Source organism: Eleutherodactylus coqui, chromosome 1 (assembly GCF_035609145.1).
Source record: "Eleutherodactylus coqui strain aEleCoq1 chromosome 1, aEleCoq1.hap1, whole genome shotgun sequence".
Taxonomy (NCBI): Eukaryota; Metazoa; Chordata; class Amphibia; order Anura; family Eleutherodactylidae; genus Eleutherodactylus; species Eleutherodactylus coqui.
Genome location: NC_089837.1, coordinates 323,513,822 through 323,530,215, shown reverse-complemented (window position 1 = coordinate 323,530,215; position 16,394 = coordinate 323,513,822). Strand labels below are relative to the sequence as shown.

Below are 16,394 nucleotides of genomic sequence, written 5' to 3'. Positions count from 1 at the left end.
TGGAAACCCATAGTACTGCAGTTCTCAGGAGCACAACGTGACAATGTATTGATGTAAATAATGTGTGCTAAAGTTTTCAGTGGGTGGAATATAAAATAAAAATTAAATTGTAAATTGTTCTGAATGATGAAGCTTCAGCACAGGGTTGTTAGACTTGTATGGGTAGATGAGCAATAGTCATAATTAATTTGAATAAGTCTTCTCTCCCAAAAGCATATATTGGCCGGCGTTTTCACGGCCGTTTGATATACGCTACCATCTGGGGTGTAGAAGCTCGTGAACGGGCCTACAAATCTAACGCTTGTGCGCCCGTTCACACGGCATGGGCCCTGGCGCATATATGCCGATGTCACCATGCTGTCGCCCCTTTCCCCTCCCTCATATCTACAAGGTAACGTGGTTTCTCTTCCTGGGAACAAACACATTTTGTCCACAGGCAGCAATGGGAGGGGGCGGAATGGGGCGGCACTCCCATTGCAAAGAGTGAGTGGAGAGGAAAGCAGAGGAAGGGAGTTTAGCAGCCATGTTGCTAAACTCCCTCTCACCTCCACCCGTTGTCATGGGTTCCCATAGGATCCCATGCAGTGGCCAACGTATTCAGGCCCAAAAGATAGTTCCAGGACTATCCTTTGGGCCTGACGTAAAAACGCTATATTGGGCCGCCGGGCGCTTTTACGTCTCAGGAATACGGCCATGGAATCCAATGCATCAGATAACAGCGTATATCGGCCGGCCATGAAAACGAACGGCCGATATACGCTCGTGGGAATATAGCCTAAGGGACGGAGTCAATTCTCAATTTCTCAAGCAAAGTTGTAGCTTGACTATTTTTTCACCTGGATCAAAGAGAGATACATTAGGCAGCCCCAGCCATGTATCTACGCCCTCCACCCAGCAGTTTAGGAACTTGCTGCGTTAGCTCTCCCTTCTGCTACAAATTGCAATTTATGAGCAAAAGGTGGCCCAACAAAGGAATACGTAGGTGGTCATAATAAACTACAAACTAAAGAGGCAATCCATCTATCCATTTACAAAAGTTTGCTGGTATACAAAAGTTGCACATTTTGGCGCATTCCGGACGCGGTGCTTACCAGAGACCCATACTCACCTATCCGGACCAGCCGTGAGTGTCTCGGCCGGCAAGCCGGCCCGCATGGGCAGGGCATGATGTGCCGGCACTGGGCTATAACGCGGACTCCCGCAGGACGGACAGCTTCTATTGTCTGCAATGAAAGCTGACCATGCAATTTTCCCCACAAGATAGAACATGCTGCAATTCTCCCCTGCAAGCAGAAAATTGCAGTTGATTTTCACTCATGGGCAGGGAAGCATAGCATGTCTATGGACAGACACTGCTGTGGAATTCGCTGCGGGGGTGTCTGAGCCTTAGTGTTGTTATGTGTGTGATTCTTCTGGAAGTTCATGATCGTCAATTCGTCATAACTGGTGGATTTGAAGCGTTATGCTTTATTGCAGCCCTGGTCATTTTACCTTTATACATGTAGTATACATTACCTGGCATGTTCATAGGGTTGGTTTCAGACATGGCGGAATATTCTACTATGAAAAAATCTGCACTGAAATCTGCATGTCTAACATATCAAAAGGACAAAATCGAATTTTCAAAATGTACAACAATTGGTTTTTAGACATGTTAGATGTGTGTATTTTGGTGTACAATATTCCAAATTGTGTGAAAGGACCCTATTACATCGCATGCCATCATGGTGTATCAATGACTGAGGGTGCCTTCACGCTTGTGCAAAAACGCACAATGTGAGAGTGAGTGAAAATGCAGAATTATGAAACAAATGATTTTCAATGGTTTCACTCCCATTTGTGATGTTTTCACTCATGCGATGTGGCGTTAAAAAAATCGCAGCATGTCCTATCTTTCTGCGTTTTGCAATTTTTTTTCTTTTTCTAACCCATGTTTCCCGAAGGAGCCTCTTTTTATTGCATCAAACACGAACTTGCAATTTTCATGCAATGAGTTTTTAACATTAGTAACGCCTATTGACTTTCACACGATAAAATTGCATGATGCGATGCGTGATTTTTCACAAGAAAAAGCATCACTGAAGCTCAAAACTCATCAGAACACAACTGAGATTTTGACGTGATTTTCTCTTGGCAAAATTGCGATCGCCAGTGTGAAGGAGCCCTAAGGGAGCAGGGATGACTGAGGGAGGTTAAAAAAATTCTAATATGTCCTAAATTATCAGAATTTAGACTAAGGACTAGAGATGAGCGAGCACCACAATGCTCGGGTGCTCGTTACTCGGGACGAACTTTTCGCGATGCTCGAGGGTTCGTTTCGAGTAACGAACCCCATTGAAGTCAGTGGGCGACCCGAGCATTTTTGTATATCGCCGATGCTCGCTAAGGTTTTCATTTGTGAAAATCTGGGCAATTCAAGAAAGTGATGGGAACGACACAGAAACGGATAGGGCAGGCGAGGGGCTACATGTTGGGCTGCATCTCAAGTTCACAGGTCCCACTATTAAGCCACAATAGCGGCAAGAGTGCCCCCCCAACAACTTTTACTTCTGAAAAGCCCTCATTAGCAATGCATACCTTAGCTAAGCACCACACTACCTCCAACAAAGCACAATCACTGCCTGCATGACACTCCGCTGCCACTTCTCCTGGGTTACATGCTGCCCAACCCCCCCCCCCCCCCCACGACCCAGTGTCCACAGCGCACACCAAAGTGTCCCTGCGCAGCCATCAGCTGCACTCATGCCACGCCACACTCATATCTATTTATAAGTGCGTCTGCCATGAGGAGGAACCGCAGGCACACACTGCAGAGGGTTGGCACGGCTAGGCAGCGACCCTCTTTAAAAGGGAAGGGGCAATAGCCCACAATGCTGTACAGAAGCAATGAGAAATATAATCCTGTGCCACCGCCATCAGGAGCTGCACACGTGGGCATAGCAATGGGGAACCTATGTGCCACACACTATTCATTCTGTCAAGGTGTCTGCATGCCCCAGTCAGACCGCGTTTTTTTATAAATAGTCACAGGCAGGTACAACTGGGAATCCCCAACTCCGCAATGGGAATTCCGTGTGCACCCACAGCATGGGTGGCTCCCTGGAACCCACCGGCTGTACATTAATGTATCTCATTGCAGTGCCCATCACAGCTGAGGTAACGTCCGATTAAATGCAGGTGGGCTTCGGCCCACACTGCATGCCCCAGTCAGACTGGGGTTCTTTAGAAGTGGACACATGCAGTTACAACTCCCTGTGGACCCACGGCATGGGTGGCTCCCTGGAACCCATCGGCAGTACATAAATATATCCCATTGCATTGCCCATCACAGCTGAGGTAATGTCATGTTTAATGCAGGTGGGCTAAAAATTCATTTGATTACACTGTAGGCGAGGGCCCACAAAAATTGGTGTACCAACAGTACTAATGTACCTGAGAAAAATTGCCCATGCCCAACCAAGAGGGCAGGTGAAATCCATTAATCGCTTTGGTTAATGTGGCTTAATTGGTAACTAGGCCTGGAGGCAGCCCAGTTAAAATAGAAATTGGTTGAGGTGAAAGTTTCAACGCTTTAATAAGCATTGAAACATATAAAAATTGTTTAGAAAAATTATATGACTGAGCCTTGTGGGCATAAGAAAAATTGCCCGTTCGGCGTGATTATGTGAGGGTTCAGGAGGAGGAGCAGGAGGAGGAGGAGGAATATTATACACAGATTGATGAAGCAAAAAGGTCCCTGTTTTTGATGGTGAGAGAGAACGATGCTTCCATCCGCGGGTGCAGCCTACGTATTGCTTAGGTATCGCTGCTGTCCGCTGGTGGAGAAGAGAAGTCTGCGGAAATCCAGGCTTTGTTCATCTTGATGAGTGTAAGCCTGTCGGCACTGTCGGTTGACAGGCAGGTACGCTTATCCATGATGATTCCCCCAGCCGCACTAAACACCCTCTCTGACAAGACGCTAGCCGCAGGACAAGCAAGCACCTCCAGGGCATACAGCGCGAGTTCAGGCCACGTGTCCAGCTTCGACACCCAGTAGTTGTAAGGGGCAGAGGCGTCACGGAGGACGGTCGTGCGATCGGCTATATACTCCCTCACCATCCTTTTACAGTGCTCCCGCCGACTCAGCCTTGACTGGGGAGCGGTGACACAGTCTTGCTGGGAAGCCATAAAGCTGTCCAGGGCCTTAGAGAGTGTTTTCAAGCCTGTGCTGTACATGCTGCCTGATCTCCGCGCCTCCCCTGCTACCTGGCCCTCGGAACTGCGCCTTCGGCCACTAGCGCTGTCGGATGGGAATTTTACCATCAGTTTGTCCGCCAGGGTCCTGTGGTATAGCATCACTCTCGAACCCCTTTCCTCTTCGGGTATGAGAGTGGAAAGGTTCTCCTTATACCGTGGGTCAAGCCAGTAATCCGTAGTGGCCAGAATGCGTGTAACGCGAGGGTCACGAGAAAGGCATCCTAACATGAAGTCAGCCATGTATGCCAGGGTACCTGTACGCAACACATGGCTCTCCTCACTAGGAAGATCACTTTCAGGATTCTCCTCCTCCTCCTCCTCCTCCTAAGGCCATACACGCTGAAAGGATGACAGGCAAGCAGCATGTGTACCCTCAGCAGTGGGCCAAGCTGTCTCTTCCCCCTCCTCCTCATGCTCCTCCTCCTCCTCACTGCGCTGAGATATAGACAGGAGAGTGCTCTGACTATCCAGCGACATACTGTCTTCCCCCGGCTCTGTTTCTGAGCGCAAAGCGTCTACCTTTATGCTTTGCAGGGAACTTCTCAAGAGGCATAGCAGAGGAATGGTGACGCTAATGATTGCAGCATCGCCGCTCACCACCTGGGTAGACTCCTCAAACTTTACAAGGACCTGGCAGATGTCTGCCAACCAGGCCCACTCTTCTGAAAAGAATTGAGGAGGCTGACTCCCACTGCACCGCCCATGTTGGAGTTGGTATTCCACTATAGCTCTACGCTGCTCATAGAGCCTGGCCAAGATGTGGAGCGTAGAGTTCCACCGTGTGGGCACGTCGCACAGCAGTCGGTGCACTGGCAGATTAAACCGATGTTGCAGGGTGCGCAGGGGGGCAGCGTCCGTGTGGGACTTGCGGAAATGTGCGCAGAGCCGGCGCACCTTTCCGAGCAGGTCTGTCAAGCGTGGGTAGCTTTTCAGAAAGCGCTGAACCACCAAATTAAAGAGGTGGGCCAGGCATGGCACGTGCGTGAGGCTGCCGAGCTGCAGAGCCGCCACCAGGTTACGGCCATTGTCACACACGACCATGCCCGGTTGGAGGTTCAGCGGCGCAAGCCAGCGGTCAGTCTGCTCTGTCAGACCCTGCAGCAGTTCGTGGGCCGTGTGCCTCTTATCTCCTAAGCTGAGTAGTTTCAGCACGGTCTGCTGACGCTTGCCCACCGCTGTGATGCCACGCCGCGCGACACCGACTGCTGGCGACGTGCTGCTGCTGACACATCTTGATTGCGACACAGAGGTTGCGTTGGAGGAGGTGGAGGAGGAGGAGGGTGGTTTAGTGGAGGAAGCATACACCGCCGCAGATACCACCACCGAGCTGGGGCCCGCAATTCTGGGGGTGGGTAGGACGTGAACGGTCCCAGGCTCTGACTCTGTCCCAGCCTCAACTAAATTCACCCAATGCGCCGTCAGGGAGATATAGTGGCCCTGCCCGCCTGTGCTTGTCCACGTGTCCGTTGTTAAGTGGACCTTGGCAGTAACCGCGTAGGTGAGGGCGCGTACAATGTTGCGGGAGACGTGGTCGTGCAGGGCTGGGACGGCACATCGGGAAAAGTAGTGGCGACTGGGAACTGAGTAGCGCGGGGCCGCCGCCGCCATCATATTTTTGAAAGACTCCGTTTCCACAACCCTATACGGCAGCATCTCCAGGCTGATAAATTTGGCAATGTGCACGTTTAACGCTTGAGCGTGCGGGTGCATGGCGGCGTACTTGCGCTTACGCTCAAACACTTGCGCTTGCGCTCAAACACTTGCGCTAGCGACGGCTGGACAGTGCGCTGAGAGACATTGGTGGATGGGGCCGAGGACAGCGGAGGTGAGGGTGTGGGTGCAGGCCAGGAGACGGTAGTGCCTGTGTCCTCAGAGGGGGGTTGGATCTCAGTGGCAGGTTGGGGAACAGGGGGAGAGGCAGTGGTGCAAACCGGAGGCGGTGAACGGCCTTCGTCCCACCTTGTGGGGTGCTTGGCCATCATATGTCTGCGCATGCTGGTGGTGGTGAGGCTGGTGGTGGTGGCTCCCCGGCTGATCTTGGCGCGACAAAGGTTGCACACCACTGTTCGTCGGTTGTCTGCTCTCTCAGTGAAAAACTGCCAGACCTTTGAGCACCTCGGCCTCTGCAGGGTGGCATGGCGCGAGGGGGCGCTTTGGGAAACAGTTGGTGGATTATTCGGTCTGGCCCTGCCTCTACCCCTGGACACCGCACTGCCTCTTGCAAAGTGCCCTGCTGCTGCCCTTGCCTCCCCCTCTGAAGACCTGTCCTCAGTAGGCGCAGCAAACCAGGTGGGGTCAGTCACCTCATTGTCCTGCTGCTCTTCCTCCGAATCCTCTGTGCGCTCCTCCCTCGGACTTACTGCAATTACTACTACCTCACTGATAGACAACTGTGTCTCAACGTCATCGTCCTCCTCACCCACTGAAAGGTCTTGAGACAGTTGCCGGTAGTCCCCATCCTCATCCCCCGGACCCCGGGAACTTTCCAGTGGTTGGGCATCAGTCACGATAAACTCCTCTGGTGGGAGAGGAACCACTGCTGCCCAATCTGAGCAGCGGCCCGAGAACAGTTCCTGGGAGTCTGCCTGCTCCTCAGAATGTGTCATTGTAATGGAGTGAGGAGGCTGGGAGGAAGGAGGAGCAGCAGCCAGAGGATTCTGAGTTGCAGCAGTGGACGGCGCAGAACTGTGGGTGGACGATAGATTGCTGGATGCACTTTCTGCCATCCACGACAGGACCTGCTCACACTGCTCATTTTCTAATAAAGGTCTACCGCGTGGACCCATTAATTGTCCGATGAATGTGGGGACGCCAGAAACGTGCCTCTCTCCTAATCCCGCAGCAGTCGGCTGCGATACACCTGCATCAGGAGCTCGGCCTGTGCCCACACCCTGACTTGGGCATCCGCGTCCTCGGCCGCGTCCACGTCCTCTAGGCCTACCCCTACCCCTCAGCATGCTGTATTACCAGTAATGCAGAAACAGAACGCTGTAATTAAATGTGCTGCTTATTGGCCTGTGGTTGGAGGCTGACTTCGCTTACGGAACGCCAGGAAATAATTTTGCGCAAGCCTGCTGTAACACTTAGCTGGCTGCGTATGAATTTGGAGATTTACTACACCCAGCAGAGACCCAGAACACTGAGGACACTCACAGGCAGCCCAAATAGATTTTTTTCCCCAAATGTATTTGCAAAGGCCCACTGCCTATATTCAATCAATATGTCTTCTGTCCCTGGAGTATGTCAAAGAACTGCAGAGTGTTGCACTGTGAACTGCAATACAGCAGTGATTTCACAGCCCAGACAGAGCCAGGAAATAATTTTGCGCAAGCCTGCTGTAACACTTAGCTGGCTGCGTATGAATTTGGAGAACTACTACACCCAGCAGAGACCCAGAACACAGAGGACACTCACAGACTTGTCTTCTGCATACAGCTGTTCCCCCGCTCCGAACGCCCAGCTGTTATACAGCCGAGTGCTCGGAGCGGAGGATGCAGAAAACAAGTGGGTTGTCCCCGCTTGTCTTCTGCATCCAGATGTTTTCTGCATGGAGCGCCGGGTGCTCTGTGCGGAGTATGGAGAACAGAGCTGGACCGCTCTGTTCTTCAAACTCAGCCTGTGATCAGAATACAGCTGAAACAATAGTATCAGCTGTATTCCGCTGTGAGGCCCTGATACGGCTCATCGTCGTCTTTCAGCACGCTGAAAGACAATGATGAGCGACGGCATAACAAAAACTGCACAATGTAAGTGCAGTTTCAACGATTATCGCTCAAAAGCCATCTTTTGAGCGAATTTTGAGCGATAATAGTTGTGTCTAAATGGGCCTTAATGACGTATTGCTGATCATTTAATCACTGCACATGTTTGCACCTAACAAGTATCGTGCAAAGTACTTGGTCTAATGATTTATTCGCCTGATAGTCGTGCTGTGTATAAGGGCCCTAAATCAACAGGCTTCACAACACAAGAACACAAGCAGAGTTTCATTTAATTAAATGGGTTTTCCGGGCACAAAATGGAAATTCTGAAAATGCTGAAGTCTAGGAGGTACAGCTTCTTAGTGGCAACCTGTAACTTTTATCTGCCGCTCTGGACCCTCTTTTTCATCCCATGCAGACGCCAATCTGCTGCTGTGTTTACATGCATCATGCTCAGTAAACACAGCAGACTGTCAGCTACAACTCCCAGCATGCATAGAACTTGTATACCGGCCAGCACTGTAGCTCCACCCACAGCTCACAGGTCCTACAATTTACCAGCACCAATCTCTCTCTAACTCAGAGTGCAGAGAAAGCTGCTGAAGCAGACAGACGGGAGCTTCCGGCACTCTGATCTGCACATGAGCAATACAGCGCAGTGCTTCCTGTCCTCCCATCTGCTCACTGGAAGTTGGAGGCTACGGACAGGGGAGGAATAGCAAATGTGGACAAGATGTCAGAGGAAGCGGAGATATTTTTGAAGCGGAGGGTTACGTGAGAAAATGAAGAAAATAGCTAGACCAGTTACAGTGAGACTATTACAAAATGACTTATTGTGATGATTAGATATTAAAACGTTAGTCCGTGCACGGAATATGCCTTTAATTTAAAAAAAAATCTATAGATACGTAGAAAAAAGGCACATAGATATAATGTAGCACAGACTATGTTCAGGATAACTGAGACCCTGTACTATGTAATATGCAAGCACACACTGTAACGTCACTACAAGTGCAGTCATTGGACTATTTTACAAGACCTGACTTTCAGGTTGTAGATAGATATAATTGGGACTTGAGTCAGCAACAACCTTAAAACAGGAAACTCCCTTCTAACATGCAAAAAGGTCCAACACCACGTTTTCCGTCTCACTATTGTGAGAGTGTGTGACATACATGGACAGGAGATTTATGTTCACCGTTTCACTCTCGTAAAATCCAAACTGTGACTAGATCAAGGCTTGATGGCTTCTAGAAGTAGATGAAGAGAACATATATATGCCTGTTTTTCACCTTGATTTCAGGTAAGTTTTTCAACTGTATTTCTTCATCAGAATATAGAAAGTACAATTGTGAGGAGTTTCAGGAAGTCTAGTGAGCATTGAGAAGCGTAAAATGTAACTCTAAAGCATTTCCTGGTATTGATGTAAATGGTTCTTCATGACTGACTAAAAAAAAATCTATTTTGATGTAAATGTAAAAACCAAAGTTTACACAGCATTATTACTATTACAGGTATATGGAAAATACAGCCCTAGACAGTTCCCTGGTTCTTATTGATAATAATGACTGTTCCTTGTATTACCATCACCTACCCTGTTTCCCTGATTTGGGGGGGATTTTTTGGAGAGGCTTGAAACATAAGCCCTACCCCAAAAAAAGCCCTAGCTGCATCACATAAAAAAAAACGGATACTTACCTAGCAAGCTCGGTCAGGGTGCTCCTGGTTACGGGATTTATAAATCCCACCTCCAAGAAACGATGACTCTGATTGGTTCAAGGAGCGCTGCATTAATTGTCTGAGCATCGATTTAAGAACCAATCACAGCCATCGTGTAGTGGAGGTGGGATTTATGAATTGGCCAATCAATGCCGCGGCTCAGTATGCCAGAGCTCCGGACCGCAGTAGGGGGTACCTGGACTGAGCCTGCTACGTAAGTATAATAAGACATACTCTAAAAATAAGACCTAGTGCCTGTGCTGGAGCATAAATTAATATAAGACAGGGTCTTATTTTCAGGGAAACATGGTACTAGACAGTAAGCAAATGGTTATTTCAGCAAGTCAACTTGTTGAGTGAATAGTGGAACATTGGAAGAAGAAAGTGTTTGCTGGACATTCAGAGAACATTGAAAATATATACAAAAGTTAGGCTTTGTTCACACCTATATTGTGGCAATGCCATCTGAGAATGGATCCATCTTATGACGGAAAACGAATTGCGACTGTCGGACTCCACTGAATATAGTGGATTCATCAAACTTCCATTAGGCTGCTCAACATTTTCCTGGACTTAATGGTGCAGCATGCAGCACAAATGTGTAAACAGCCTGACAACATTATACTGTATAACAATAATACAAAACATATCTGTCTAAGGCTGGGTTCACACAAGACAGGATTGCCGCGGAATTTTCATGTGGAATGTTGACACGGCAATTCCCACTGCGGCTCCTAATCCCGGGATTAGAAGCTAACTGGTTTGGACTGACAGACTAATAAGACTAAAAATTAACCTTAATTAATTCAATTAAAATGAATAAACAAACAACATAAAAGGGCTTAGGGCATCTATTGGCATACGTCACTGTCATTCCTTTGACTCACGACGATAGTGGTATGCGTTTCTGATGAAAATCGGATTGCTGATAGGTTACGACTGTCTCTCCAATTGGTTGTGTACATATAAATTTGGATGCAGAAATTAGTGTCTCATCTAAATTGATTTATTGAGGGGAGATAATTGTATGTAATCCGCCACTTTTTTAGGGTGAAGTCCCACGAACGTATATCGGCTCGGTTTTCACGCCGAGCCGATATACGTCCTCCTCATCTGCAGGGGGGGGGGACCCTGGAAGAGCCAGAAGCAGGAACTGAGGCTCCCGCCCCCTCTCTGCCTCCTCTCCGCCCCTCTGCACTATTTTCAATGAGAGGAGGTGGGACGGGGGCGGGGCTAAAGTCCACGAATTAGCCCCGCCTCTCCCCATTGCAAATAGTGCAGAGAGGTGGAGAGGAGGCAGAGAGGGGGCGGGAGCTCAGTTCCTGCTTCTGGGCTCTTCCAGCCTCCCCCCCCTGCACATGAGGACAACGTATATCGGCTTGGCGTGAAAACCGAGCCGATATACGCTCTTGTGAACGCACCCTTATGTTGTTTGTTTATTCATTTTAATTGAATTAATTAAGGTTAATTTTTAGTCTTATTAGTCTGTCAGTCCAAACCAGTAAGCTTTTGATCCCACTTTTGGACCTTTTCTGCCTCTGTAAAGTTAATCCCGGGATTAGCCAGCAAAGTGGACGAGATTTTGCAAAAATCTTGTCCACATGCTGCAGCCAAGCCATACGAAAACTGACATGCCACGCGGAAAACAAAGACGTGGCATGTCATTTCTTTTTTAATTTCCACAGTGGCCTCTCTTCCTCTTTATCAGCTATTAGGATTTTAAGCTACATAAAATCCTTAACGATCGTTCAGTGTAAACAGCAGCCGTTCAGTACTGAACGGCCGCTGTGTAAAGTGAATGGAGAGGGGCGGGGGAGAGTGAGGAGTGAAATCTCCTCCTGCTGGCCGCTCTGTCAGAGAGCCAGTGAAACTCACTCCTATGTAACAGCACGGGAGCGAGTACATGCAGGCACAAGTGTCAGGCATCGTTTGCCCGACATTCATCCAATGTAAATGGACCTTTAGTCCAGAAAAGCCTCTTTAATGTCCTGGGATGAAGATGCAGCTATGGCTTTCATGCAAGACCTGGGCCATTGGATAGCTTGTTGGTATGTTCACAGGTAGCATTTTGTGGATTTTCTGCATAATAAATCTGCTGCATTAACAGTAGAAGTCATGTGGATGAGATTTCAAGTAATTTCATTCACATGATGCGTAAAAATCTGTATAAAATCCACAGTGGAATTGAATTGACATATGGTGCGCATTTTAAATATATATGTGTTAGATGTTTTTGCGTGGATTTCAACCTCCTCAAATTTCGCCTCACAATATGCATAATACATTGCAGATTTTGACGTGGTTCTGCACCAAAATCCACAGATTTTTCACTATGGAAAACTTGTTACGTCTGCATGAAGTGTACTCCTGAAATAAAGAAATAGATTTCACACATAAATCAATAGCATTGATAGGCACATCATTATGTAGTAGGGCAGGGGTGTCAAACTCATTTTCACTGAGGGCCACATCAGGCTTATGGTGACCTTCAAAGGGGCAATTGTAAGACAGTACAGTAAGGGCTTGTATTTGCGTACATAATATGCAGTGAATAGAACCCATTGATTTCAATGAGTTCATTCACATGATGTATATTTTCACACAGCATGACCTATTTTGTTGCGTACTATGCACCGCAATAGGCGATTGGAGTGAATGGGCCATGCAAATCCGTGGTGAATGCGCAGGAAACCTGTGTATTCACTGCACATTTGAGCAACATTTCAGTGGGCCCATCTGCGTTCTTTTTTGTGTGCCCAAAAATGCAGGCATAAGCGATTTTCAATTGCGCAAATACGCAGCGTATTTGTGCAACTGAAATACGATTATGCCCGTGTGAACAAGCCCTAATAATGACCCCTATAGTGGTCGCAGTAGTAATAGTGACTCTCATAGTGGCCCCAGTAAAAATATTGACCCCCACAGTGGCCCCAGTAGTAATAGCGAGCCCCACAGTGGCCCCAGTAGTAATAGCGAGCCCCACAGTGGCCCCAGTAGCAACAGAGTATCCCACAGTGGCCCCAGTAATAATATTGACCCCCACAGTAATATATACCCCCTCAGTAGTAGTAACCCCTCAGCAACATCATCCCCAGTAGCAATTATAACCCCCCCCAGCAGCAGTAATATTAACCCCACCCAGCAGCAGTATTAACTCCCCCTCCAGCAGCAGTAATATTACCCCCCAGCAGCAATAATATTACCCTCCCCAGCAGCAGTAATATTACCCCCCCCCCCCCCGCAGCAGTAATATCAACCCCCCCCCAGCAGCAGTGATATTAACCCCCCGAGCAGCAGTAATATTAACCCCCCCAGCAGTAATATTACCCCCCCAGCAGTAATATTAACCCCCCAGCAGCAGTAATATTAACCCCCCAGCAGCAGTAATATTAACCCCCCCAGCAGCAGTAATATTAACCCCCCCCAACAGCAGTAGTATTAACACCCCCCCAGCAACAGTAATATTAACGCCCCCCAGCAGCAGTAATATTAACCCCCCCTACCCCCCGCAGCAGTAATATTAACTCCTCCCCTGCAGCAGTAATATTAACCCCCCCAGCACCAATATCAATCCACTCCAGCACCAATATTAACCCCCCCCCCGCACCAATATTAACCCCCCCACCCCTTATACTTACCTCCTCCTTGCAGTCAGTGCCGCTCCCCCTCTGCTCGCGCTGATCCTGGATGCACACTGACGTCAGTGTGTGCGCCCGGCACGCTACCTCCCAGAGTCCTCTCCTGCGAAACCGATGAGCAGGGGACTCAGGGGAGGAGGATCCCGGCTGCACACTGACGTCAGTGTGCGCCCGGAACAGCGGTAATAGCGCGATTACCAGCGGGGAGCTGCGGCACCCCAGCTAGTAATCGCTTCAGTAGTGAGCGGTGTCGGCACGCCGCAGGCCACATAACATGAGGCAGCGGGCTGGATTCGGCCCACGGGCCTTGTGTTTGACACGTGTAGTAGGACACAACAACTGAGTTTGGAATTACCCTTCTGATTTCAAATGTATAATCAGTTGATAGAAATAAGGTATACGTGTATGTACAATAAATGTGCACACAATCTGGTAGATTTTAATGTTTGATGTCATGATTTCATGCCCCATTTGTTTCACATGCTATCACATCATCAATGTTAGGTTGAAATCCGTACTAGGCAAATCCAAAACTTGGGTTTTCCTTAAACAACCTGACATCTACCTGCTTTTCCATCTTAGATGATTGCCTTCCTGCATTGTCTAATTACAAAAAAGTTACTAAAAATGCCTTATAATAATTTTCTTATATATATGTTGATTGTTCTTTTAATATTGACGAGTTGGCCATGTCCAGGGCAAGCAAAGCATCATGGCACCATCACTGGATTGTATTTTTGCTGCTTCTATGGTGCTCTAACTGTAGCATGTGCACAGCAGACATAACAGCATCTGCATTATTCACTGAGTTCTATCATTGACCCTCTACCATCCGAAGATACAAGCATTAGTGTGACTAACTTGAGTGCTATACTGTATATACTAGATTCCCTGACAGATTTGCAACCATTTGTACGTTCCACACTACTTGGTAAATTCTGATGGGCTACCATACAGCAGGTGCATTATTTTAGTAAATTTGGCCCATTGTGTGGATTGAAATCACTAATGCCACAATTATCCACACACCTAGGGGGAATTTATTAAAACCAGCGTTTCGTAAGTGGGTCTTAATAAAATCCATGCAACCTCACAATGCGACTGATGTATGAAGAGGCGCATGCTCTACAGTGCGTCCCTAATGCCAAAATTAGCTGATAGTTAAAGGAGATGTCTCGAGGAAGCAGTTAAATTTTTTTTTTGCCCAGTCCCCCCCATTAAGTACACATTACTAAGCCCCCCTGTAAATGACATTTCTAGCTGGTTCGTAATTACCGTTCCAGCGTTTCAGCAACTTATAAAAGTTTCCTCAAGATGGCCGCCGGCTCTTTCCCCGTCGCTCGCTGCAGCCCGACGTGCGCGCTCCCGAGACGCCGCCAGCTGTGTCTCCATGGCAGCCGCCGACCAGACGCCCCGCAGCCGCCGACCAGACGCCCACCGCCAGGCAGCAGGTAACCGGCGCTAGCCCCCGGCTCCCCAGCGCTAGACCCTCAGCCCAGGTGAAGGCCCCGGAGCCCAGCGCTAGGTTCCGGAGCCCAGCGCTAGTTCCCCCGGCCTAGCGGCAGCCCCCCCCGGCCTAGCGGCAGCCCCCCCCGGCCTAGCGACAGCCCCCCCATTGCAGCGGCAGCCCCCCCGGCCTAGCGACAGCCCCCCCGGCCTAGCGCTAGTTCCCCCATCACAGCGGCAGCCCCCCCCGGCGCAGCGACAGCCCCCCCGGCGCAGCGGCAGCCCCCCCCCCGGCGCAGCGACAGCCCCCCCCCAGCGCAGCCCGGCGCAGCGGCAGCCCCCCCCCGACAAATCACTTACCTGGGAGGCTTCTCGGGGCTGCTGGGCTGGGCTGGGCTTCTCCGCTGGGCAGCTCCAGTTTCTGCACCTTCCTCTAACAGAGGAAGGTACAGAATGGCCGCTGCAGCGCGCTCCCGAGCAGTGACAGCTCGTCTGCGCATGCGCAGAAGAGCTGTAGCGGGGAGCACACTGAAGCGGCTCGTGCTGAATGGAGAAGACCGGACTGCGCAAGCGCGTCTAAAAAAGCAAGCTGCCAGCGAATTTAGACAGAACCATGGAGACGAGGACGCTAGCAACGGAGCAGGTAAGTGGAATAACTTCTGTATGGCTCATATTTAATGCACAATGTATATTACAAAGTGCATTAATATGGCCATACGGAAGTGTATAACCCCACTTGGTTTCGCGAGACCACCCCTTTAAGGGGATTAATATGTTAATATTATTATTAATAGTAATGTTTTTTTGCAATTTCAGTGCATATTTGTCACAGCTGCCCAAACATCTCTAACTATAATGTGACCTTTAATGCAACAAATTTTGAATACATGTTGCACTGGAGTAAACCTGATTTGGCACCGGATGTATCATTCAATGTTCAATACACACGGTAAGTTAAAGCAGTTTTCCCATCTCAGATGTTTATGGTATATTCTGTGGATATGCCATGAAATAAATATGTGCAGGTTCCACTTCTGGGACCAATACCGATCTCCTATTCTGGGCCCCACTGTCCTGGCTACCCTGAATGCGGTGGCCATAGATGGTTGGTTGGGGATGGAAATAGGTAAGCACTCTGCATTACGCTATTTCCATAACTCAGAGGCTGCCGAAACAGTGTAGCTTGCTCTGCTACACTGCTTGTGTAACTCTTATTGACTTCCATAGAAGTTATGGAAACAGTATAGCTGAGCCGAAAGCAGTTACTTCCACCAGCCCATGTACCTGACAACCTCATATGAAGCAATGCTCCCATCTCTGCCATGTTTGGCCATTATGGGAACCAGGGGCATAATTAGAAAAGGTTGGGTCCCATAGACGAACTTAAATGGGCCCCACTTTGATCACGAACATTTACCAAACCCCATCTGAAAGTTCATATAAGGACACATTTTTCTGTAGGGACACAAAAAATGTATATATATATATATATATATATATATGTATATATATATATGTGTAAAATGCCACTAATAGTATAGCAAACAGCTAAGCACTGATAACTTTCCCAGATCAGACCCTAGAATTGTATCTCATACCATATAGGCAAGGTGAAAGTGTTAACATTATCACCATTCATATTACCTCCATATCG

At 48.6% G+C, this 16,394-nt stretch overlaps 1 protein-coding gene across 2 annotated transcripts in view; it reads left to right on the top strand.

Moving 5' to 3' along the window:
• The first annotated feature begins 8,556 nt into the window (after positions 1-8,556).
• The window catches only part of IL22RA1 (interleukin 22 receptor subunit alpha 1), a 30,315-nt gene continuing 22,477 nt past the window's right edge, over positions 8,557-16,394 (top strand). Inside the window, exons 1-2 of one of the 2 annotated variants that reach the window (XM_066575076.1) lie at positions 8,557-9,240; positions 15,557-15,689. In XM_066575076.1, the coding sequence (XP_066431173.1) occupies positions 9,198-9,240; positions 15,557-15,689 (176 nt within the window). In that variant the 5' untranslated portion in view covers positions 8,557-9,197. The remainder of the gene's footprint in view (positions 9,241-15,556; positions 15,690-16,394) is intronic. The other variant, XM_066575077.1, reaches the window with a different exon arrangement.